Consider the following 25456-nt stretch of genomic DNA (forward strand, 5'->3'; position numbering starts at 1 on the left):
TGGAGTCTGTCACTGTGTTTTCTCTATAATTGTACTCATTCCTCACAGTTGTACGCTTAGGGCACTTTTCTTTCCTTTTTAAATTTTTTTTTTTTTTTATTTTTAGTAGGACTTTTAAGATGCCTTGTACAGCAAACTACAGACATTTTGTTTTATTTTATGTTGTAGTGCTGGGGGTCAAGTCAGGGCCTCATGCATGACGTGCAAGTCTCTACCACTGAGCCACACCCCCAGCTGTGAGAGATTGTTGAGATGGCCGTGGGTAACACAGAGATTTATTCTTTTACCTTATAAAAGGAGAGATGTTTTAAAAATAACTTGTTATATTTGACATTCTTCAAACGATTGACTAACTCAACATAATGATAAATGCCATCCTATTTACCAAGAAGAAACCCTCAGCTTTACTAAGTATTTATAAGTAAAATGTATTAATTTAAATATTTCAATGGTTCTATTGAAAACAATCATACTCACATTTCACTTTGAAAAGAAACGTTTTTACGTTCATGTGCAAAGACTGACACAATAATTTTCAAAAAGATGTTAACTCATTTAAAATTTTGTCTCTAGGCTTAAATAGCAGTTGGTTGGATTCTTACTTTATGGGAGACAATGAAGGCCCTGGAGATTTATTAATGTCCTCCTTATCTAGCACAAATTGACTGCAAATCATATCTCAGTAAAAGACTCCTCTCTCTTCCATTCTTGTTGATTAACTAGAACCATTTAATCTTATTATACAGAGATGGCATTTCTTTTTTCCTTGCATCTACTCCAAGCTAAAGATTAGGAATGCAGTCTTCTGGAATAAATAACAAAAGAACAGCAACAAAGAGCTGAACCTGGTGTCTTGATTGTAGTATCCCAAGACCTGCACCCCCAGGTACAGGTTCGCCTGTGTAAGCTGACCATGGATCTTAGACTTAGAGATTGAATCAGAATCTCTAGAGTAGTTGTGGTCTGGATTCTAGAACAAAAATCAGCAAACTATGGTTCTCAGGACAAATCCAACTGGATGTTGGGTTTTTAAAATAAAGTTTAATTGGAATACAATCATCTTCTTTGTATCACTATTATCTGTGACTGCTTTCCTGCTACAAGGACCGAGTTCAACAGGAAATTGATCAAAAAGTGCACAACTTTGTAGAAGTAGAATACCTTACCCAAGATTAACAAAACAAAAATTAACAACTTAGGACTAAATGATTGAAATAAATGGATATCATTGTGATTAATGGATATCATTGTGATTCATATCTTATTTCAATTAACATATCTGCACAAACTGGAATGAAGTTTTTAAAACTTTTAACAATATTTCATTTAACCCAATATGTCTACGTGATTAATATTTCAACTAAAAAATACTAATCAGATACTTTACCTTTTTTTATTGTATTTCTTTAAATCCAGTGTTTATTTTATTCTTATAGCACATCAGAATGCTTTCAATGTCACTTTGTCTCAATTGAACTTTCAAATTTCAAAAATAAAAAAAAAAATCCATGAGGTCTTAATATAGATTATAAGTTAACATGTCATCAGGATAATTGAAGAACAACTGTGCAGATTATAATAACATATATCGATTGACCTTATCTACAAAACAATGATAACCAAGGATAAAAGGAAAGTGACTTCACAATTTCCTTTATTTTTTTGTGCTCAAATGTACCTACAGTTTCATAAATTTGAAAGGGAAAATGTAACTAAACGTAACTACATAAACTGGTATAATTTATCCACCTCTAGATGGAATCAATGATTATGCTCATGTAGATTATTTATAAAGAACCTGTCCCTTTTACTACCAGAGTAGAATTGGATATTGACTGTGCCAAAAAATCCATTTAATTAAATATATGTTAAAGAAAAAAAAATATCCAATGACACTTACTAAAGCACGAGTAGGCAGACATTATTCAGGACCATCCCCATGGTACAGGGACCATGGCAACGGGTCGCAGCTGGGGAGACAGAATGGACTCTGCTCTGGATAGAACATGAGCCAAGGAGCAGGGTGGGGGTCTGTGGATGGAAATGACTGAGAGGACACAATGCGGGGAGGGGGATTCTGATTTAAACCAACCTTGCAGGATTCTTGGGATAGATTCGTCAGGGTGATCAGATGTCACCTGTGGGATCATGGAGAAGGAGGACCCTGGTTAGGTATTGAGGATGGGGGCAGGAGGGCTCTTGCTAACTGACTTGGAAGGGCTGTCTGCTAAAACTGGATTTTACATGGAAATGCGCAGAAGGGAGGAGGTTCAGAAGCCTGGCTATGGTTTGGTTAAGCAAAGAGTCTGTCACACGATAGCTCACTGTTTAAAAAGGAAGACCACACTTTACATGTCAAAAGGACACTTATGAAATTTGAAAAAAACACTGGTGTATCTTTATGACGTATAAAATTCCAGTCTTACAGGTTGCAGATCATTGCATTTCTTGGCAGGCCAGGAATATTAATGATCAGGGAGATCTTAGATAAAAAGTTACTGATAAGGACTTCCCATGATTACTTCACACATAAAAGTAATTTCCAGCTATAGCAGAGGTGCATAACCATAATCCAAGCTACCCTGGAGGCTGAGGCAGGAGAATCCCAAGTTGGAGGCCAGCCTGGGAAATTTTTCAAGACCCTTTCTCAAAATTAAAAAAATTGTAAAAGGGCTAGGGAATGTAGCTCAGTGGTAGAGTACCACTGAGTTCAATATCCAGCACTGCAAAGCAATCAGAATAATAATAATTCCCAACCATAGGGGCTTTACAAAACATCCAGACAGAAGTTTACTATAAAGCTTTAATAAGTATTTGATTTTGGTTTTACTAACCATAGAAAAAGAAAATATTTACATGTTAGTGGACAATGCATTTATACCAATTGAAATAAATATTGGTCAAATAAACTAAAATATCAACTTGATAGAACTGAGTCAGAAAATTGTTAGGCAACCAACATGGTCCAATCTATGACTCAAGAACTTGCTCACAGAGAACAGAAATCGGTGGAGGCAAATCCTGGCACTTTGATCTCTTCCATTCATGACTGAGGACCACTGCAGGGAGGAGGTGGGGACAACCTGAATCTGGAGAAAACCCCAGAATAATGGGTTAGGCTGTCAGGTGGGCTCTGGACTCCAAAACTACAAGCCTTGACCATTTCTCATAAATCTGGAGCTGTTGGCAAGAACAGTTATATCCCTGCTTTTTGCCATGCTGGGTGACTGAGGAACATGTGGGAAGGTTGCAGATTTCCACCATGAGCAAAGTCACCTTGTTCAACATTTTTTCCCCTGTAAATATTTGCTGTTCTGGGTTTGATCAGCCGGTCTTTGTAAGTCTGACTCCCCTTCACCTTTCCTAAGAAATTGTTTTCTCATCCAAATATTTTTGCCTCTGAGTTTGTGACAGCATCTACTGTGTGCGGCCACCAACACAGAGCTGAGGATTTAGAAAGGAATCTCATCTCCTGTCTGACTGCAGCTCACCACCTGGAGGAAAAGACCTGCCGGCAAAAAAGAGAACCTTCTGCTCAGGTATTTGGTGGGGCATTAACTCCACCTCTGTTTGCAATGTCACCCCATGCAAGAGGAAGAGATTCTCAAAACGATTATGCCTGAGAAGCCACGGCAGGGGTCCTAGGAATGTGTCCTGTGAGGGGTGGCAGCATCCACCCAGGAGCTCCTTCCTGATCCTGCATCAAGCACCGTGCCCCACACTCTGTGACTCAACCTCTCTTGAATTCTCCCACGACAGCCTCTTCCTGCCCAAGTATTTTCCTATTCCTCCTGCCATACACACACGGGGGGGGGGGGGGGGGGGGAGTACAGTTAGAAAGTTAGAGCCGGGTTGGGTGTTAGTGAGAGAGGCATGCAGCACTCTGACAGCCCCTGTGGAGTCCGCCCTCCCCCCTGAGTCAGCCTTTCCTGGAATGAGGAGCCTGCCGCACTGCAGTCTGAAGGAGGAGGAGGATAAACTGGCTGGAGAAGGGCAGGTGCTTGAGGCATCTCCAGGGGCTGCTTGCGTTAGTGCAGGTGTGCCCAGCAGCAAACACCATCTGCCCGGGCCAGGCTATTTTCAATGATGTCTGCCTAGCAAACAGCCTTGGAGGTGGAAATAGTGTCTCCCTCTGGACTTTATTATTTATTATTACTGTCCAGAATAATCAAGATAATATCTCTTTCCAAAGTCAAGGTAAGGCAGGCTTATTGCTCACTGTAGATCTGAGTTCCTTCAGCTATGGGTTCCTGGGCTGTGATGTAACCCGCTGAATGCACAGCATCCACCCAGCTGCTCCAGCATCACTCCCGTGGGTCTTGGCCGAGGGGAAGTGGACAAACATGAGGTCCAGGCTGCTTGCTCAGCATAGAAGTCCTTTGTCCCCGGAGTAAAGTCTGCCAGCATTCATGAAACTGTGGCTGCCTATCTTATTACTTTGTAAGAAACCTAAAAACAGGCAAGTTGATGGTATACACAAAGGCCCTGTGGTGGAGAGTGAAGAAAAAGCATAAGGCGCGGGAAGAAGCCACGCTTGGAGGAGTGTAGGGACGAGGGAGCTTGGCTTGAGATGAGGTAGGAGGTGGAAAACTATGGGACCTTTGGCCAGTCCTGCCGAGGCAAGCTGAGCAGTGTCTGGACTCTAAGCTGTGACACTGCCACTTTTGTGGAGAAGGTGGAATTCATAAACTGAGTTCAAAGGCTCACAGAACAACCAGGCATGACCAACAGAACCTATGAGATGATTTTTAACACAAGCAGAGAGTAATGACAGAAGGTGCTCTTTTCACTTCCTGTCCTCTGTGGCGGAAATGTCTGCCTGCACACACTACTTCCTGCAAGGAAGTCCTCCTCTCAGTGCTCCCAAAAGAACAGGGAAAAGTTCTCATTGTCTGTCAATGCTGTCAATCATCGGTACAAAAGAAGCCAGTCACCTTAAAGGAAAAGGTGGTGGCCCTTTAGTACTCACAAAGTACTGATGCCAACAAGTTGCTACTAAGGGGCTCATCTTACAACAAAGGGGAGGGACCATTGGAGTTTCAGAGGAAGAGAAAGGGAGTGGGGCGGGGGGAGACCTCTCCAGGGGATGCTGCAACGGAGGAGTGGATAGCATTTGACTATTACCTGAAGGTATTGTAAACATAAGGGAACTTGGTTGGGAAGCCCTCAGACCCATTGTGACTCAGGGTTCTGAACTTTTCTTCGCTTGCTGCCTATTAACTAATTTATAGCCTGCAGCAAATGCAGTTGTCTTGGATCTTTGGCCAAAAACGGGCCAAACCGTGCAGAGCCTCATTAAGCCGTGTGTTTTATGGTTCTGTTCTGTTTTGTTGGGGGTGGCTCGGGCATGGAAATCAGCCCCTCAGGCATGTTCACAAGCGGCCCACCACTGAGCTACACTTGTTCTTTTGCTGAAAGCGATTGGAAGTCACCAACGGATATAGAGAAGGGCCACCTCACTGGGCTGGAATTTCAAAAGCATCACTGAGAGAGGAGTGGAGGTGATTGATTTTCTGGATTCTCTGGGCCGCTGCTCCTGAGGAACATCCTATTTACCCCTGTGTTTGCTCCACAGTACGTCCCCGCAGCCCCAGGCTTACAAAGGTCCTTGATCAGCCATCACTGCTGATTTCAGAAAGGGAAAAGCAGCATCGGGCAGGGCTGAGAGTATTGTCAGGAATTTCCCTCTCCTCTCCCAGTTTCCCCACTCAATAAACAGCATATAGATTGCTAAAAGGAAGAGACGTAGGACCCCCCGCCACCCACCTTCGAGACTTTCTGGCCTTTGCCGAGGCTCAGGCCAGCTGTGGGAACAGCCAGGAGACCGCAGGTCTGTGGGAGGGGAGGTCAGGCCGGGTGATAATAGCGGCCTTGTTCGCCTTGTTCCGCTGCTGCGGCTTACATAACTCAATTGTGCCCTGTTTCAACCTGGCCAACGGCCTGGACTGAGGACTGGAGACACAGAGGAGAAGCTGCCAGAAGAGCCGGGAAACTGCTGGAGAGACGTGGGTGTGGTGGGATAACAGGAAGAAGATTTTGGAAATGCGTCTGAGTCACGCCCTGGGAACCCCCCATCATCATGGTGGCACTTCTGCTGGCAGGTGCCTCGTGAAGACCTGGTGCAAAGTTTCCAAAAGTCCACAGTTTCTCAATCCTCCTCTGGTGGCCCGTAGGCTCCCCACCCCCACTCACAGGCCTTGTGGTTCCTTCGTTGGCACAGGCTGAGTTCCTGTAAAGGGGATGGTCTGGGGTGTGGGGAGTGGAGTGGGACGGTATAAGTAGGAAGCGTGGGTCCTGGGAAAGAGGCTCCCTCTAGACAGCTGAGCACCAGGAGCTGCTGGGCACTGGGAAGAGGCCACCGCTGCCCGCTCTGCTGCAGCCAGGATGGGCCTGAGGGTGGCTCAGACAGGTCTCTGGGCCGGCCAAGCGGATTGGATCAAGTGGGGATCGTGGGTTTTCAGGCGGGTGGGCCCAGACACCCCACAGAGCCATTGCACATGGTCCCAGCCTCCTATCTTTGGGGTGGTGGAGAACCGCAGGCACAAAGTGGAGCCAGGAGAGGGAGGGTGGAGGCTGGTGTTAGGGTGCCGATTGTCCGGGGAGGGGCACGAGGAGGTCAGATGCACTTGCAGGGAGTCTGACCCTGAACTTCCCTTCAGGTTTTGCGGTCCTGGTGCTGCTCCAGTGCTGTAAGTACCCCCCACCCCTGCCTTGAGTCCTCGAGTTTGGTGAGGGTGTAGCACCCTTGAGAAGGAGGTCTTGGTACAGGGAACACTTCCAGTTTCTTCAGTGACCCCAATGGCTTGGAAATATTTGCATTAGTTAAACCAAGGGGAAGGGGCTACAGATGCGCATCATACTATTCACTCTTTAATAGATTTTTTTTTTTTTTTTTTTGCTGTGCTGGGGATTGAACCCAGGGCCTTGTGCTTGCAAGGCAAGCACTCTACCGACTGAGCTATCTCCCCAGCCCTTCTTTAATAGATTTTAATTTTTTCAAAACAACAAACTTTAAAAATCTCAGGTTCACTGACTAGGAGACAGAGGGAACCACTGTCAGGGGCCCAGTCACCACGTGGACAAGTGATGCCCACTGCCCTCTGTAACCAAGTGGCCAGAAAGGACATCATTTGCTGCAGGGAGAATTAGAATGAGAGGAAAGGAAGAACTTCCTGTCTGTTGTGATATTGTGCCACAGCTTGGGGACCGCCATTCTGGGTGGCTTACAGTTAGGGACACTTCCACCTGAGCACAGAGGAGAGGCGGGCAGGGCCCCTTTTGGGTCAAAGACCTCGTAGCAGGGCCAGAGGCTGAAGGCCGGGACATCTTCTGACACCGGCTGTCTTGGGCCAGGTCCCTGCCCTCCCTCAAAGCCACTGCTTCCAGGAAGCCCGGGCCTGCACTGCATGGGAGGCCCATTTCACCTTTACCTGCACAGGGCAGGTTTCCACCTGCAGTGTGATCTTGTGCTGCACTGGACCGGTTCCAAGTATCTTCAGAACAGGCCTCATTTTTATCACACAGGGAACTCCCCAGAGGCAGGGGCCCAAGCCAGCTCCCTTTACTTAAGAATTTTCAGTTTGCTCAGGATTCTGGCCCATCCCCCCCCCCCCCCCCCATCCTCAGCCCCATTGGTGCTCAGCTCTGGACTCAGCTGGAGGGTCTCTGGCTGAATCCTGGCCCAGGTCCCACCCTAGATTTCTCCTTCAGGCTCTGCCTACAAACTGGTCTGCTACTACACGAACTGGTCCCAGTACCGGAAAGGTGACGGGAGCTGCTTCCCAGATGCCATTGACCACTCCCTCTGCACCCACGTCATCTACAGCTTTGCCAACATAAGCAACAATGAGATTGACATCTATGAATGGAACGATGTGACACTCTATGGCATGTTGAATGCACTCAAAAACAGGTCGGGTCACAGGTTGGCCAGGACAGGAGGAAGATGGGGTGGGGGGTAGCTGGGCTGGTTCCAGGGTAGGGCTGCTCTGCTCAAGAGAATGGGTGAGGGCCCCCAGGACCACCTCTGGGTGGAGAGCCAGGGGCCTCGGCTTCAATGGGAAGTATGAAGGCGGGTATTGGGCAATGTTTGGGTGACGATGGGCAGGCTGCAGCTCCCCTGGGAAAGGGGTCTTCTCCGTCCCCTAGGGATGCCTCTCCAGGGAGCACGGAAAATGCTGTGACCTTACTTTGCCATTCTCTGACTTCCCCACCAGGGGCAGCAGGAAGGGACAGCATATTTCAGAGTAATGGCCACCAAGTCTATGACCTCTAGCCTGTAATCTCAGCAACTTGGGAGGCTGAGGCAGGAGGATCACAAGTTCAAAGTCAACCTCAGTCATTTAGCGAGGCCCTAAGCAACTCAGTGAGACCCTGTCTCTTATAAAATACAAAAAAGGGCCAGGATGTGCTCAGTGGTTAAGTGACCCTGGGGTTTAATCCCCAGTACTAAAACAAAAAGAGAATATTGAGTCTCAGGGGCAGGAGGTCATCAGAGCAGAGACCCGATCCAGCCTCTTCAAAACTAGAGCTCCTCTACAGCTGCCCAGACACAGGGACCCTTAGTGTCACCATGATTTTATTCCACCCCTGCTTTCCCCCCCTCCTTGCCCCACAGGAACCCCAACCTGAAGACTCTTCTGTCTATTGGAGGGTGGAACTTTGGCTCTGAAAGGTAGGACCTACTCCTGGAGCAGGAGGAAAGGAGGGGAGTAGGGAGGCCTGGTTCTTTCCACCCACTCTCTGGGGTACAGTGGCTCCGGGCTGGTTAGGCAGAGAGGCCTAAAGGGTTGTTAGGGACCAGTCTCATGTACAGCCAAGAAACCAGAGCCCAGAGAGAGAGAGGACTTATCAGGAGTCACACAGCAGGTTCACGATGGATCTCCTGGCTCCCCACCCATCCTCTTTTTTACTACCTCTCTGACCTGAAAGCAAAGAACTTCTGGGGCTATTGCCACGAGGGCGGGAAGGAGTGGGATGGAAACTAATGGGAAAGTGTAGCGGGTGGGAGACTGGGAGGATGCCTTGGAGCCGGTGAGTGTGACCGGGGGTGGGGGCTCATCACAGCTCCCACTCAGCACCTACTGGGTCAGGTACCCTTTCCTACCACGATCACATGGAATTCTCACGACAGCACTAGGAGGTATTATCATGATCCCATTTTGCAGAGGAGCAAACTCAGACTTGGTTTGCACCCTGTTTGAAGAGGCTGGCTAGTAGGTGGCTTGGAATCCAGGGGTGCCTGGCTCCAAGAAGTGTGCCCTTTCTAAAGTTGGAGGAGCACAGCATCCCAACCAGGCCCTCCTAGAGCTGCATCAGTTCAGGCTCCCTGCTCCCCGCTCCCCAGGTCCCAGAAACCCCACTAGAAGGCCTGGGCACATGGGGTTGATTTTGGTCCTAGATTTTCCAGAATAGCCTCTAACACCCAGAGGCTGAGAACTTTCATCAAGTCGGTGCCGCCATTTCTACGGGCCCATGGCTTTGATGGGCTGGACTTAGCTTGGCTCGCCCCTGGTCGAAGAAATAAGCAGCTTCATGCCACCCTCATCCAGGTACTGGTCAGATCGGGCAGGGAGGTAGCAGGGGACGCAGGTGCCAGGGAGTGGAGGGGGTTAGGAACTGTCTGCAGCAGAGGACCTCCCGAGGACAGGCAGAGGGACTTCAGCCTCCTGGCAGCAGGTTCCAAGGTCTGAGTCCTGGAACTCTTAATAACAAGGAAGACACTTTGTGACCCCAGTGGGAGGTGGAAGTGGGGTCCTAAAAGGCAGAAGGCCATGACTTAGCAGGGAACCCACCTCTCACTGCCACTGTCAGTGAATATGGAGCATCCAATTGTCCATGGTTCAGTCCCAAACTGATGCCACCACTACGCAGCATACACTACTGCCAGGCACTTGGCTCCATCTGGGGTAGCCCAGCATCTCGGTTCCCAGGGGCAGAGTGACAGTCTAAACACATTGTCCACGCTTTCAGTATAAATGTCTTACGATCTCATATACTGGCTAGAACAAAGCACAGACTGAAAGGCAAATGTCTTCCAACCACATCACCTACTGTTCTGATGGTCCCCCCAGGACAGGCAGGAATTGGGTGTAAATGGGTGTGCATGGGGTTTGAGGATGAGATTGGTCCAAAGCATCCTTTTAGAAAAAAGATGAGTGTCCCTGTGAATCAGACCATGCCGGGCCTCTATCATTGCCACTGAGCCCTGGGCAGACTGGTGGTCCCAGCAGATGGGGATGATCTGTGAGGTGCTGAGAGACCTTGGCCTTCCTCTACAAGTCTATTCTATTCTGCTGCCTGGGTCCCTTTCACTCACCCACCTGTCCCCCACGCAGGAGATGAAGGCTGAATTTGCAAAGGAAGCCCAGGCTGGAGCAGAGCGACTCCTGCTCAGCGCAGCAGTGTCCGCAGGGAAGGTTGACATTGACAGCGGCTATGACATCGCCCGGATATCCCAGTGAGTCTCCTACCCAGACAACTCCCAGAGGCCTCTGCCGACACCACCCCTTTCTCCACCATAGAATTCCTTGAAGATCCAGGAGACCAGGCTATTAGATCCAGTGCTTCCAAAACTTGGATATGTGAACTTGAGCTAGTCACTTTCCCACCCTGTGCTTCAGTGTCTACGTCTGTCAAATGAAGCATAAGTTCTGATCTTCTTTGTTCACTTGGAGTGTTGCTGAGAAGTTGAGAGAGTTCTCTGGATGTATGTGAGAAAGGGAAGTAGAAAAATCTATACCCACCAACATTATAGAGTATTTTCTCTGTGGCCAGCAGAGCAGAGTAGTAGGCCTGGCGGGAGGAGGCCCTGCCGCAGTAATACCCTTCATTTCTAGAATGCTCGGAGTCTCATGGTACTCCTGTGCCTGCACACACAGGCAGCCCGTTCCTGTTCCTACCCCTCCACCCTGTCTCCACAGGAAGCTATTGGTCATGCACAGTCTCTCCCCAGAGCACAGGCAGGATAGTGGGAAACCTAGTAGGAAGGAAAAGTGACTCTCAAATGACTTTAGAATCTCCCTTAGAATCTTAGAGTGTAGACTTGGTGTCTAAAGTGATCACTTGGTGGGAAAGAAGTGGCTTTCAAATTTGCCCCAAATTTCTGAAGTTCATATTCACGCCATGCACTTATAGTTCCCTCGTCAGTATGCCTGTGGGGAACTTCCTCTTCCCTCCAGTGTTCCTTGGGTGACGCCATCCTTTGTCCCTGTTCTTTCCCCTCTGGGCTCTTTCCCTGCTTCACCCATGTGAGTTTGGCAGGAGTGCAGAGGCTGGGTTGAGATAGAGGCCAGACATGAGCTGGGGTGCAACAGAGAGGCCTGTTCTGGCCCTGAGTGCTCTCCTGGGACCCTGAGCTCACACCTTGGCATGGCCCAGGGGAGGTGGGCCAGCAGCCAGGAAGCAGTCCAGGGAACTTCTGGGCTTTGGGTTAATGGCCTATCTGTCAACTGCCTGCTTCGCCAGTTCACCTCCTGCTGGGGCTTTGGATGTGAGGCCGAGAGCTTTCCTAATTTCCCACCTCTTCCTACATCCCTGCCTTTCAGACACCTGGATTTCATTAGCACCATGACCTACGATTTCCATGGAGCCTGGAGTGGGACTACAGGACATCACAGCCCTCTGTTTCGAGGCCGGGAGGATGCCAGTTCTTACAGATTCAGCAACACTGTGGGCACCCAGAAGGAGGGAGTGTGGGAGGGGGATCACAAACTCCTGCCACCTGCTAGGGCTCACACCCACCAACCCCTCTGCTCTTAAGTACAAATCTGCAAGACAGGTGTTATGAGACCCATTTTACAGAAAACTGAGGCCCTAAGTCTTCATTCTCCATGGCTCTGGAGACATGGCCTGGGGGGTAGACTGAGTGAAGTCAGGGGCAGAACAGAGAGGCCAGAAGCCAGGAGGTGACTGTCTAGCTTCAACCTGTCATTTGCTAGCTGTGCAGTCTGAGTCAGGCACCTGATTTCTGCATCTGTCAAATAATAATAATCCCTTCTATGTGTAAGGGGAGCTTTTCAATAATGAAACTTTGAAATTCGTTTTAAACTGATGTGATCCGTTCCCAGAGGAATGGGGAATCCCAGGCGCATAGTGTAACCCAACCTCACCTGTCACAGTGGCAGTGCTAATTGTAACCCTTTCCCATCCCTGCGCTGCCAGCCCAGCTAACTGCTCCTACTGTCCTGGCTCTATCCCCACTTAGGACTACGCTGTGGGGTACATGCTGAAGCGGGGGGCCCCAGCCAACAAGCTGGTGATGAGCATCCCCATCTTCGGAAGGAGCTTCACTCTGTCCTCTTCTGAAACGGGTGTTGGAGCCCCAATCTCAGGGCCAGGAATACCAGGCCGATTCACCAATGAGAAAGGGTTCCTCGCCTACTATGAGGTAATAGAGTTGGGGGAGAAGCCAAGATTGTCCCAATACCATCAACAGCCGTGGGGAAGGGCCTGGGTGGTAGGCACTCTTGGTTTCAACCAAGAATAAAAAGATGGAGGAAGCAATCGGAATCCCTTATAGCCCTTAAAGGCAGCTGAACTCTGGAACACTTGCATCTGTTTTACGTAAATTTGCATGAAGCCTACAACTTGCAAACCCACTGAGAGTGAGGCTGCAAGGTGAATCAAGGGACTGAGAGAGACTTGGGGAGTGACTTCTCCTGGTGTCTTGCAAAGCCTCCCTGTTCTATCTATGTCCCATTCTCTGCTCAGATCTGTGAATTCCTCCGCGGAGCCTCAGTCCATAGGATACTGGGCCAGCTGGTTCCCTACGCCACCAAGGGCAACCAGTGGGTGGGATACGATGACCAGGAGAGCGTCAGAAACAAGGTAGGTTCAGCAGGTCACACCTCAGGACAAAGCAGGAGAGGGAAACCTGCTCTAAGCAGCCAGATTCAGTCTCCTGCCCTAAGGTCTGGGCTGTGTGGGGTGGGGGTCTAGGGGGCTGCCATCCCTCCCCTGGGAATAGCATTTCCTCCCTATACAGCCTGCCCTGGAGGACCCAGCCCTTCCCCCTCTGGACCTCCCTCCCCAGGTGCAGTACCTGAAAAACAGGCAACTGGCAGGTGCCATGGTGTGGGCCCTAGATCTGGATGACTTCCGGGGCTCCTTCTGTGGCCAGAACCTGCGCTTCCCTCTCATCAATGCCATCAAGGATGCACTCGCGGCAGCTTAGCCCTGTCCTTCTGCACACAGTGGGCTCCAAGGACACCCCACACCCTCTGGTTCCAGCTGGCCAGGAACCTGCTCGCCTTCACTCTAGTCTCGCATCTGAGCCTCAGTCTCCCGCTGCGGGCAACACCACTGAAATGCATGCTCAGTCCTGGTGGACAGGGAGCTCAGGTGGGGCGTGAGGTCAGTGAGGGTCTGGGGACTAGCACAGTATAAGACACAGTGTCAGTACATACCCATTGGTGAATACAAATGCTCACTGACCCCAAGTCTGGCACAGGGGAATTTCTTCAACTTGTTTACCCCCAACCCTCCTTATCAAGGACACCATTTTGGCCAGCTCTACCACCTAGCAGCCAAACATCCTACGAGACCCAGTTGCCATACTAATTATACCCTCTGCAAAGCCCAAGTTGAAACCTTCATTTAGGAACATAATCATGTCTCCTATGCCACTTCCCTTTCCTAATTCCACAGCTGCTCAGTAAAGTACAAGAGCTTAACAGTGTATTGCACTTGCTTTGGTTCGTCTTGGTGGCACCCTGGACCATTGTGCTTACCTACCCCCATCTTTACTGGATTCCTCTCTCTGTGGCTTGGGAGCCCTGAGTTTGCCGAGGTGAGGCCACCATGTCCTCCACCAAGATGCAGGGAACTCCAATGGGAGGTAGCATCCTTAGATTTTCCTGCTTTGGACTTCACCCAAGTATGGCCGATAGCCTTCCAGATAGTAAAGTCATTGCCATTCAGACTTCCAAATTAAGTTGCTTGTTGAAAGAAGCCACTTGTTTCCTGAAGACTAGCAGACACTGGGAAGGAATCCTTTTAATCCCAGCATTTCATCTCTTCTGGCCCTCAGGAAGGTGGTGGGAGCTGCACAGGATTGGGTTAGAGAGCCCTCAACCCTAGAGCCTCAGCACCACAAGGAAATACGTACATGTTCTCATGCACCTTCCCTGCCTCCCAGGGCTGGAGCCTCTACAAGGCTCTTGAGGGATGGCCTTCTAGCCTCTGACATCCCCAGTCACCTGCAGTTCAGTAACTCAGGGGCAGCCCATCCCATTGCTGTGCTGAGAGCCATGTCTGTCCCAATGATCATCTTGTCCCTAGCCCACCGTCCTTGCAGTCCCTCCATGCACACTCATCCCTTGACCATGCAGAGATCAAAGCACCCCTGCCTAGCTGGCCTGAGGCTGATGGAATAGGATACCCAGAAAAACAGTCAGTTTTCCATCCTTTATGAGGGGGAGATGCTCTCACCAGCCTTCTGTGAATTTCCAGGACCCTGGAATGACGTTATCCAAAGAGAGTCCAGCTACATCCTCTAAAACTAAAGAGAATTTATTGGTGGATTTCTTAATATCTGGATTATCTGTGACTTGGGGTAATCATGAGTTGGCCCGATGGTCTGTGACTCTGATTTCAGGTGTAGGGAAGAAAATACCTATCTGCTGTCCTGAAATCTGAACCAGCTAGAGCAGGGCAGATGCAGCTGATTCCAAGGTCACAGCTCTGCTAAAGGCAAAGAACTTGGCCAGAGCCTTAGTGGGTACCTAGCATTTCAGGGCTGGCCAGTGGCCAAGTGTTTCCTAAACCCTGCCACTGCCTGCCTAGCACACAAGGGTCTTTGAACCCCCAGGGCTGAGGGTCTTTCTGAGCAGCCATCCCCCGGCCCTAGGGCCACCCTTCCCCCAGCTTGGGACAGGCTCTCCAGGGCTGACTCAGGGTCCTGTAGGGTTAGTCACATTCACTTATAGCTGCACAGTCAGAGGCCAAGGATGGAGATCGAGTCTCCAGAGCCTGCTCCCTGCCCAACAGGACACTGAGTCACCTGGCAGATGACATGGGCACCCAGGCAGGGCTGGACATAAGGCACCCTGAGCTCTCCACTGCCACTCCCTGCAAGGACAGGCAGGGTTGCGAGGCGGCCACACTCTCATGCCCCTCTGTCCTGAGGAAGAGGTACAGTCTGCATGTTGATGAGGACCCTAAATAAATGACACGCTTGCTTATTTTAAAATTGTGGGCTACATCATACATACCAGAGAGTGCATACAACGTAATTTAATTCAAAGAGTTACTACATATTGAAAACTCATGTGACCACCAGCAAGAGCAGGAAACAAAATCTTGATGGCATCCCACGACCTCCACAATTACATCCAACCCTCTGCCCAGAGGTCATCACTACCTGGACTTCCATGTTACCTTGTCCTGCTCTCTTTCATGGCTCACCACTATGAGTGTACCTTGAAGAAGTGGCTTGGTGGCCTGTGGCACATGAGATGAGACCGTTTCTGTCACCTGACTCCTTTTGCTCACCATTCGGTCTGTGAGACCAGCTGTGGTATTTGAGGCTGAAGTTTGCTCATTTGATTCCATATTTTGCTTTTTAACTGCATGAATGCTCTCCAGTGGTTTATCTACCCCGCTGAAGGACTGCTGTTCCCCCAAGATTGTGACTATTACAAGATCACATTGCTGTGAACATTCGCATCCCGGCCTCCTAGGCTCTCGGGTGGCGTTTCCAGGGGTGGAACAGCGAGGTCACTAAGTAGATGCGTTGTCCATATCACCGGCACTGTCTCACTTTTTCCAAAGTTGCTACTCCAAACTATACCACCAGCTGCAATGGAAGTTTTTATAGCCCTCCTCCCACACGTGCCATTTTCTGGATTTTAAATCATTACCAACATTTTATTGAATCAGTGACCAAGAATTTGGCCATACCTGCTTCATTTCCCATACTGGGCAGGCTCATGCCCACGTCCCGTTCTGACAAGCCTGGAAGTTTCAGTGTCCCCTCCAGCAGGTCCCCTCGAGTCTGCACACAACCTCTTCCCACTCCCATCTTGGTGATGGGAAACTGAGGCCCTGCGCAGGGAGGGAAACTGGATCCTTACCAACCTCCCAGCAGAGACAGGGACCCAGCAGCTTAGTCCCCACTGTGGTTTGAAAGTCTCCTCCAAACTCACGAGGAGATTCAATTGCCCTGTCATATTATAGGTGGAGGGGTCTTTATTAAGAGGTGGGGAGATCAGGCCACGGGGGCACTGCCCTCATGAATGGACCAATGTCATCATCAGGAAGCAGGTGAGTGATCTCAAAATGGGTCACTGATAAAAAGAATGGGTTCGGCCCCATTTCCTCTCTCTGCCGTGTCTGGACACAACACAAAGCCCCTCGCCAAATGTGGGTGCCAAGCTCTTGGACTCCCCTGCCTGCAGAACTGGGAGCAGATAGGCATCTATTGTTTATAATCTACCCCTCTGTGATGTTCTGTGGAGCAGTAGAAAATGGACAGAGACAGTCCTACTTCCTGGAGGCCCAGGGCTGAAGGACCTTCTTTCTGGAGGCCCAGCCAGCCTCACCTTGGGCATCTCAACTCTCTGCCTCTCTAGGGCCCTCATCTCACATAGCACAAGGGACCCCAGGGGCAAAGCTGGGAGTGAGTGCTCACCAGGGAGGCTGGAGCAAGCTTGTCTGGGCCCTGGCCCCCAGTCTAAAGAGACCCAGGGCCAAGTGGCCTCATGGAGGCCAGACTCCCAGAGCTCACCAGGCTTCCTTCTCCAAACAGCAGCTGTCTCCCATTGCCCCAACTGGTCCTAACGATGTCCCAGCTCACCTATCTGTGCTTGCCCCTAGCCAGGCACTGGCACCCTGGCTGTGAGGTCCAAACAGGGTGATGGCAAGGTAGTGCACTCCTCAAGGGGCCCTGTGGTTCCTCCCCCAGAGCTATTCCTGGCCTGGGCACCTCCCCACCCCACCCCCCATCCCCCTGCCTGACCTGACCCCACAGCTGGGAATCATTGGCTGGGGGTGGGCCAGCCCCTGACTATATAAGCCTGGGCGTAGGTGTCCCAGACACCCTGCAGGCCCAGACCCTTCGCTGCTGACTCCTGCACACTCCAGCCTCACCCCCGCCTAGCCAAGCCATGACAGGAAAGGCGGCCTCGGAGGCCACTGGTCCAGAGGAGACGGCGTCTGAGTCTGCCTGCGTGCCCATCACAGAGCCTTCCGGAGAAGTGGCAGCACCGGAATCCAAGGAAGAAGAACAGGCTCAGGAGCCACCGGAGCCGCAGGACCCTGCCTCCCAGGCACCTGCTCCCATAGCTCCCACGGCTGCCAAGCCTGCACCCCCGAGCGAAGGTGATCAGAGGCGGGCAGGTGGAGGAGGGCGGCAGGCACACCTGGGGCCTCACGGCCGTGAGCCTCTTCACCTCATCCTGGCTTCTCCCCAGATGTCCCCAGCGCGCCACTGCTGCTGACCGTGGAGGACGTGAGCAGCAGCTCCGTGACTGTGAGCTGGGAGCCCCCCGAGAGGCTGGGGAGGCTGGGGCTCCAGGGCTACGTGGTGGAGATCTGCAGAGAGGGAGGTAAGTGCTCAGCCCAGCAAGTGGCCCAAGGCCAGTGGCCAGGCGGGCAGCAGGGACAAGTCCAGTCCCGGTCTGCGAGGGAGGAGGACAAGCAGTAGTTTCCTTAGCCCCGCCCCCCTTCTAGCTTCAGTGGGGCCCTCCGAAGGCAGGGGACGTCCAGGGGCCCCAGGAGCCTTTCCTTCCAGCTCTAGGGAGCCGCTGGATAACAGAACTGCTCTGGTGAGGAGGGAGGTGCCAGGCAGAGAGGGCAGTGCCCGAGGAGAGAGCAGAGGGAACGCGGAGGAGGGCGGCAGAGGAAGGGGCTGCGAGGAGAGCCAGGATGGGGAGCCATTCCTGCTGCCTCCATTCCTCTCCACAGCGGTCGCCTTCATCCTGGCCTCTGCCTCTGCCCCTACCTTGCTGTGTGACTTTGTAAATGTGTCTAACCCTCACTGGGCTTCAGCAACCCCATCTATGGCCACCATTCCAGTGGTCTAACACTCCATGTCTTTGATGCCACTGGACATGAAGAATTCAGGAAAGGGGAGCAACAGGGAAACGAGGCCAGGAGAGGGAGGTCAACGTCCCCAGCTCACCGTTGAGAAGGGCTGCCCCATTGAGAAGGGTGGCCTTGACCGTGTCGCCAGGACCTCACACGCTCTCCATTCCCCCAGCCTCAGAGTGGGTACCTGTGAATGCCCGGCCCTTGATGGTGACCCAGCAGACCTTGCGGAACCTGGCTCTAGGAGACAAGTTCTTCCTGCGTGTGGCCGCAGTGAGCTCCGCGGGGGCTGGTCCCCCTGCTGTGCTGGACCAGCCTGTCCACATCCAAGAGATCATTGGTAAACCTCGCCTCTTGCTCCCCAGACCCCCTCTAATAGAGAGAATGGGGGGATCTCACGGGCAGTGAGATCCACAAAGCCACATCCCCACCCACACTCAGTGCGCAAGCCATGTGCTCCTGCCATCTTGACCTGAGAAAGTTTCAGGCTCCTTATCTTCCAGGAGCCTCTGGGGGCATCAAAGAAGTCATTTCCCTGAGTAGTCCCACCCCAAAGCTTTGGGGAGAGGCTTCCTGATGTCCAGAAAGGAAAGCTCAGGTCTCTGGGTCAGCTGTCTCGAGACCTGGTGCTAAGAGGCCATCTGTTTTCCTTCTAGTCAATCTTAAGCCCTCCAGTGGCCATGGCCTTTATTGCCCATTACCTGTGGCCTGGGTTCCAGATCTCTCCCAAAGTTTCCAGAACAGAGAGAAAGCTTGCTGCCCCTGTTCTCCCAGAGCCCTAATGGGACAGGGAAGGGACTCTGCAAAAGACCTCTGAGAGCTTCTCCATCCCCAAAGGGCAGTGCCTCGCTGGGGACCTGGAGACCAGCTGCTGTCCCCATTGCTAATATTTCTATTTGCAGGGTGCATTAACCTCAGTCCTACCCTCAGTGCCCTCCCAGAACTGATCAGGTTTCAGTCTCTTAATGGCAATGAGTCATTTGGTCTGATCTCAGGTCCCTGGAGACAGTGTAGGGCCCCAGGGTGAAGAGAGACACAGGCAAACAGGTGGCCTAAGGCCTTCTCTATCTTCTCTCTTGTTCTTCCACCAGGGGGACAATGGTTCCTGGTGAAGGCTGGCAGCAGAACTCCCCCATTCTAGAAGCATTCAGAAGGAAAGGGCATCAGGGCCACAGGAGGGGTCAAGTTTGGATTCAAAGAAATATTCAGCCCTGAGACCTGAGAGACATGGGAGCTCAGAACCACAGGCTGTCTCAGTTCATGCATCCCAGCCAAGCAGATCCCAAGGGACTTAAGGACTCTCTAGAGGTCACCCAGCTATTCAATGGTGGTCCCAGACTCTGACGCTCACAGGAGACCATTCATACCCCACCAGCCTACAGGGCAACTTCTCTGGTAGTTTTCAAAACCTCAGGACATTCCCAGCCTTTGAGTCTGGGTGAGACTTGGCCCCAAGTGGCAGCTGCAGGATAGCTGTGTTGACTCTAGGTGCCAGGAAGTCCTCCTGCTTGGGGAGTCCCGGCCTTCCCCCCGGGGCCCCAGGGAATTCAGACTCAGAGGCCTCTGAGGCCTGGTGTTGAAGGAGCCAGCCAGACTCAGCCCTACTTCTCCATTAAAATTCCTCTGGCGGGAAAGGGGGGAATTTCCTGGAGAGAAAAGGAGGAGAAGGCCACAGACAAGTGGGGGACAGCCAGGCTTCTTATGTGAGAGCAGGATGGGGTGGGGACCCTGTCCAGAATCCTCAGCTGCTCAGCTGTCCCTCCTTGGCCACCTGGAGCTGCCAAGCATTCCTGACCCCCTGCAGCTGCCCCTGGAGCATTCCAGACTGATGCTCCCAAGCCAAATGCCCGCTCAGCTAATCCTTGGAGACACAGTGTTCCTTCTCGCTGTCTCCTCCTCCTCTGCCACCCTTCGTGCCACCGACCAACTGCTGCCACCTGTTTGCTGCTGAGGGGCCTCTGTCCCAGCCCCAGCACACACACACCCTCCCCAACCCCACCCCCAGGGACAAGGATGGCAACTGTGTCAGCTTCCCTTGGAATGTCCAGTGACTCCAGTGGTTGCACCTGATTAGATGAAGGTTAGGAAGGTGGTTTCCAACCATAGCAGGGGGCTGAGGTAGGACTTCAGGAAGGACTTTTCCAACCACGAGATTAAAAGATTGGGAGGGGCGATAGAGAGAGAAGGGAGTGTACCTTCTCTGGCCTCATTTAGGCAAGGAAGACCCTAGTCCTCCAGGTGGGGTTAGGAGGCCAAGGACTGAGCATAAGGAAGTTTCAGGAGGGCTTCTCTGAAAGTCCCAGGCTGGGTGGGGCGCAGGGTGAGCAGGAAGACTGCCTCACGCCCTGGGAGAACAGTCGGACAGGTGCAGCGCCCGCTGCCCTCCAGGGGGAGCCAGAGAGCCAGCAGGGCCCATCTGGAGCTTGAGCGTGCTTGGGCTGCAGGGCAAATCCCAGCCTGGCAGGGTCAAGGCGCCAAGAGAGTTCCGGGGATGCTTACCAGTTCACACCACCGGGGCCCTGACCTCCCTGGAACTTCCCGGCTTTCAGCTCCCCAAGGGCCTTAAGGGATTCGAGCCCCACAACCTCACAAGTAAGAGCTTTACCCAGGGCAGTCAGGCACCTGGCCAGAGCTAGCTGTCCCCTACCCCTGCCTCAGAAGCCCCCATCCAGCTATCCCACTATTATGCTAAGTCTAGACCCTTGCTTTCATGTAGAGCCCCCCAAGATCCGTGTCCCCCGCCATCTTCGTCAGACTTACATCCGCCAGGTGGGAGAGTCGGTCAACCTTCAAATCCCCTTCCAGGTGAGTGTGCCTCTACCTAGAGAGAGAGTCTGGGTGGAAACCAGACTCCCAGCCAGGTCTGAGGCAGCTCAGGGAAGCCCAAGAAAGTCAGGGTCTCCCTAGGGGTCTGCCTGGGATCCACCAAGAAGGCCTTGTCCTTCCTTGATCACACACATGACTCAGTTGTGCTCCTCCAGCCTGTGGACTGGCAGGTGGGTCCCCAGTGCAGGCGGGACACTGGAGGACATGACTGGGGCAGCACCTATGGCTCCAGCCCCTACTGCCCCTCCTGAGAAGGGCCACAGGGCTGGTCTCCCAGGCACAGCTCCAGAGTTGGAGGGGTGGGGCTGCCAGCACCAACCTGCCCTCACCCTGAGGGCCCTCTCCCGTCAGGGGAAGCCCAAGCCTCAGGCCTCATGGATACACAATGGCCACGCCTTGGACAGCAAGCGGGTAAACATTCGCAGTGGGGACCAGGACTCCATCCTCTTCATCCGCTCAGCCCAGCGCTCTGACTCAGGCCGCTATGAGCTCACTGTGAGGCTGGAAGGCCTGGAGGCCAAGGCAGCCATCGACATCCTGGTGATCGGTAAGGAGCCAGGGGAGACAGGACTGGTCCTCAGGGACACAGAACTCCGACAGAGTTGCCGGCTGGTGGGGGCAGGCTAAAGGAGCATGGCAGGAGTCAAATCTTGGGTTTGGAGACTTCATGGAAGGCCCAGTCTCACACTCACTTCCCTTCCACTGTGGTCCTGCAGAGAAGCCTGGGCCCCCCAGCAGCATCAGGTTACTGGACGTCTGGGGTTGCAACGCTGCCCTTGAGTGGACACCACCCCAGGACACAGGCAACACAGAGCTCCTGGGCTACACGGTGCAGAAGGCAGACAAAAAGACAGGGGTGAGGCCTGCTGGGGCAGAGCGGGGCCAAGGAGGAAGTGGCTAAGGGGTTTGTGAAGGCCCATCCCACCAAGAGTCTTGGGTTCAGTTCCAGTGCAGTGACTGCTAACTGACTCCCTATGTGACCTTTGGCAAGATTCTTGCTCCTGAAGACTGCAAGGAGGGATGGCCTGGGCTGTCTGAGGCCTTTCAAACTCTGGAGCTGTGTTTCTGGAATCTTACCATGCATGTCAGTTCCCTAGGAACCTTGCTAAGATGCAGACTCTGATTCAGTAGATCCTGGCTGGGACTGAATCCTGAAGTCCCCAGGTGATGCTGAGGTTGCACATCTGCCAGTCACACCTTGAGTAGAAAGGCTCTAGAATTTTCTAAGGTCCCAGAGAGCTCACTTGAGTGACCCAGGTACCCCTTCTCCCACTTCAAAGTCCTTCAGGCCCAAAGCTGGGTGGTTTAACCTCCCAGGGTTGGGGACATAGAATGAACCCTCCTGGGGAGGGAGCTTCAGGGTCAGCAGGGAGGGCGAGGACAAGGGTGAGAGGTGAGTGATGGGGCCGGGTCCCCACAGCAATGGTTCACAGTGCTGGAGCGCTACCACCCAACCACCTGCACCATCTCCCACCTCATCGTGGGCAACTCGTACTACTTCCGGGTCTTCTCAGAAAACCTGTGTGGCCTCAGCGACTCAGCCACCTCCACCAAGGAGCTCGCCCACATTCAGAAGGAAGGTAGGTTTGGCCCAAGCCAGAAACCAGGCCAGGACTCTTTCCCTGTCTCTACCTCTTCCTCCATGTCCCTGCATCCCTCCCTCTGGACTTCTCCTGGGTGCCTGTTCCCTGGAACATTCTCTGCCCTCCTTCCACTCTACCGCTGTGTGAATGTGCACAACCAAATGGCAATAAAGCAAACCCCTGCAATGAGCAGCGCCCCTTGGCAGGCTGTGGACTTGTCTAAAGATGAGTGTGGCTGCCAACTTCGCAGCAGTCATTAGGTCTCACGCGCAGTGCCCCAAGGGACCTACCCCGAAGGTCAACAGGTGTGTGATCTATAGACTCCTGCAAGTTTGTAAAAGCAGTGAACTCACGTCCTAAAGGGAACATCTCCCAGAGGGATGAGAGAGCTAGAACATTTACCATACCCACCAGGCGCCTGACCCTTTCGGGTCAAAAGCTAAACTCCAGGTCCTTTTCCCTATCGCGCTCTATGTCCAAGGCCTGTCCCCACCCAGAGTGTGTGTGGGCTCTGGAAGGCCCAGTCTTGTTAACACCAGCCTGATCTGCACAAAATTAGGAAAAAATTTCTGTTTAAAAAAGGAAAGCCAGTCAGGTCTCCAAAGACAGAGAGAAATGAAGCATGGTGGCCGTGTCGCTGGCCTCTACCTTCTGCTGAAATCGGCTCACCTGCGCTGTTTTGCTGCCTGCTCTTCTCTCTGCTCACCACCCCAGCCCACCCGACTCTCTCTTGTCTTTCCTCAGCTTCTTTGACATTCCTCCCTTAAGCTCCCACAAATTGGCCAGGCCTTGCTTCTCAAAAATCCTGAACGAAGTCAACCGATGTGTTCTTCTCCACATCTGTAACCTCGAATTCTCCCTCGAACTCAGATATTGCTGCCAAACCTAAAGGGTTTATTGAGCGAGACTTCTCGGAAGCCCCCTCGTTCACCCAGCCCCTGGCTGACCACACCTCTACCCCCGGCTACAGCACTCAGCTGTTCTGCAGCGTCAGGGCATCGCCCAAGGTGAGGGGTCCTGGGCTGGTAGGAGGGGAGTGCGGTGCTGGGAGATCCAAGCATCTTTCCATGGGCCCGAGAATGGCCCTTTGAGAACATCCTTACCTGCTCTCCTCTGATTGTGCCACCCAGCCCAAGATCATCTGGATGAAAAACAAAATGGACCTCCGGGGCGATCCCAAATACCGTGCCCTCTCTGAGCAAGGGGTTTGCACCCTGGAGATCCGGAAACCCAGCCCCTTTGATTCCGGGGTCTACACCTGCAAGGCCATCAACGTGCTGGGGGAGGCATCTGTGGATTGCCGGCTGGAGGTCAAAGGTGAGAGTGCACTCTCTGGGGACCATGCCATGGATGGGACAAAAGGAGACGTTCCCTTTTTGGAGCTGGACTGGATGCCACTGAGCACTGAAAATTAAAGGAGAGAAGCGGGTAGTAAGGATCCATATCAGGCCTTCTGAATGAACTTCCAAGGGGGAAGATGGCCCAATGGGGAGGAGCATGTGACCTTGAACCTCTCAGGTCCCTCCTCTCCTCCCCTAAGCTCTAACCTGCAGGATCTCTTCCAGCCTCAGCCACACACTGAAGAGCAATGGGAGGAGACTGGTATGAGGAGACAGGTAACGACTGGACCTACTCCCTCTGCTATCTCTGGGGTCCGGGGGCTGGGGGTGGGAAGGGAAGGCAGACGCCAGCTCTGGGAATGACTCTGCAGTCACAGGCAACTATCATGCATGCCCAGGGACGTGAAATGGCATTGCAGGGCCCCACGATGCTGTGCGGCCTGCAAGGGGTGATGTGGTAGGTGGTTGAATAGGGGTCTAACCCTGGCTCCAAGGGACAAGCAGGGGCATTCTCTTTGGGTCTGTTTCCTCAACGTAAAAGTGGGGACCACAGCCCCCGTCGGCTCTAAAGCTCTGGATAAGTGAGGAACTATCTAGAACTGTGATGGGCAGAGTTTGGCCCTGGGGCAGGAGGGAGCGTGGCCTCGGAAGGGAAGAGGTGCTGCTCCCACACTCCCATCTGCAGCTCTGCAGCTGACCTCTGCTTCCTACCGTGGCGGCTCAGAAGCCTGTTCTCTGCCAGGTCCTGCAGGCCTGAGGGGTCCAGCCCCCAGGCCCAAATTCTAGCTCGTCAGATACTCAAGACCTGCATTGCCATAGCAACAACTGATGGAACTGCCCCTACCTGACAACCTCCTGTCCCCAGAGGCTGGACACTCAGGAGAGAGCCTGGCAGGCCCCAGGTCAGGCAATCTGGGCACCAGGGGGCCCGGAAGGAACGGAGATTGGAGTGCCCTGCAGAGTTGTGCCCTGAGTAAAAAGCACTCAAATAAAGGCGTGTGATGTTGCGGTTTGTGGCCTCTGTGGCAGTGAGCGTCATCCCGAAGGGAGAGGCACTGTGTCCCCATGAGCGGGGGGATCCACCACTGTGAAGGAGGAGCCAGCAGCAAGGGTCTCAAAATGTCACATGGCATTTTCTGGACATGTGAATGGTCCAGATCTTGCTTTCTGATTCAGGGCTTGCTACCCCAAGTAAGTCACTATAGCAACAGACACACCTTCTCTGGAACCCTGCTTGCTCCGACGCCCCACAGCCCCCACAGCCCCTCTCCCAGCGTCTCCCCATCCCCCATTGTTGTGCCTTTACCACTAAGTCTGTCTTGTTGCCCCCTGACAGTGGTGGGGGTGGGTGCCGACAGTGGTGGGGGTGGGTGCCAACCGTGGGCTCTCTTTGAGGATTCACAGTTTTTTATTAGTCACATTGGCCTCCTTTGGGAGCCAGGGACACCCCACCTTCAACAGAGGAAGGGTCTGGAGTCCACATTCACACTTAGAACCTGTCAACTTGACAACCACCACCCCTCTCCAACCCACCCTCCACCCAGGGGCTCCAGGCTTGGCAGGGGGTGAGTCAGTCCTCCTTCCCCAGACCCCTAAAGGCCTGGACTCCATCTGCAACCCAGCTTCCAAAGACCCTGAAAACTGAGTTGAACACTGGGATATTTAAAGGCAGCCAGGCCC

General features: G+C 52.5%; 2 protein-coding genes across 2 annotated transcripts; both read left to right on the forward strand.

The window, feature by feature from the left end:
• Positions 1 to 6271: 6271 nt before the first annotated feature.
• Positions 6272 to 13678, forward strand: CHI3L1 (chitinase 3 like 1). The gene is made up of 10 exons (XM_079108154.1): positions 6272 to 6409; positions 6660 to 6689; positions 7711 to 7912; positions 8618 to 8674; positions 9401 to 9551; positions 10338 to 10459; positions 11547 to 11670; positions 12206 to 12388; positions 12712 to 12828; positions 13034 to 13678. The coding sequence occupies exons 1-10, from the start codon at positions 6385 to 6387 to the stop codon at positions 13172 to 13174; spliced, it is 1152 nt and encodes a 383-aa protein (XP_078964280.1). The 5' UTR covers positions 6272 to 6384; the 3' UTR covers positions 13175 to 13678.
• Positions 13679 to 17024: 3346 nt separating this feature from the next.
• MYBPH (myosin binding protein H) lies at positions 17025 to 24795 on the forward strand. The gene is made up of 11 exons (XM_079108153.1): positions 17025 to 17319; positions 17412 to 17546; positions 18200 to 18367; positions 20744 to 20832; positions 21205 to 21400; positions 21570 to 21709; positions 22274 to 22433; positions 23307 to 23443; positions 23567 to 23753; positions 24002 to 24052; positions 24519 to 24795. Exons 1-10 carry the CDS (start codon positions 17106 to 17108, stop codon positions 24016 to 24018), a joined length of 1443 nt encoding a protein of 480 aa, XP_078964279.1. The 5' UTR covers positions 17025 to 17105; the 3' UTR covers positions 24019 to 24052; positions 24519 to 24795.
• The last annotated feature ends 661 nt before the right edge of the window (positions 24796 to 25456 follow it).

This window comes from Sciurus vulgaris (genome assembly GCF_902686455.1).
Source record: "Sciurus vulgaris genome assembly, chromosome: 12".
NCBI classification, from domain to species: domain Eukaryota; kingdom Metazoa; phylum Chordata; class Mammalia; order Rodentia; family Sciuridae; genus Sciurus; species Sciurus vulgaris.

Coding starts and splice junctions, on each gene's coding strand:
- CHI3L1 (XM_079108154.1), top strand. CDS start 6,385: ATGGGCCTGAGGGTGGCTCAGACAG. Junction 11,671..12,205: donor CTTACAGATTCAGCAACACT/GTGGGCACCCAG, acceptor ATCCCCACTTAG/GACTACGCTGTGGGGTACAT. Junction 12,389..12,711: donor GGTTCCTCGCCTACTATGAG/GTAATAGAGTTG, acceptor TTCTCTGCTCAG/ATCTGTGAATTCCTCCGCGG.
- MYBPH (XM_079108153.1), top strand. CDS start 17,106: ATGACAGGAAAGGCGGCCTCGGAGGCCACTGGTCCAGAGGAGACGGCG. Junction 21,401..21,569: donor CATCGACATCCTGGTGATCG/GTAAGGAGCCAG, acceptor GTGGTCCTGCAG/AGAAGCCTGGGCCCCCCAGC. Junction 21,710..22,273: donor AGGCAGACAAAAAGACAGGG/GTGAGGCCTGCT, acceptor GGGTCCCCACAG/CAATGGTTCACAGTGCTGGA.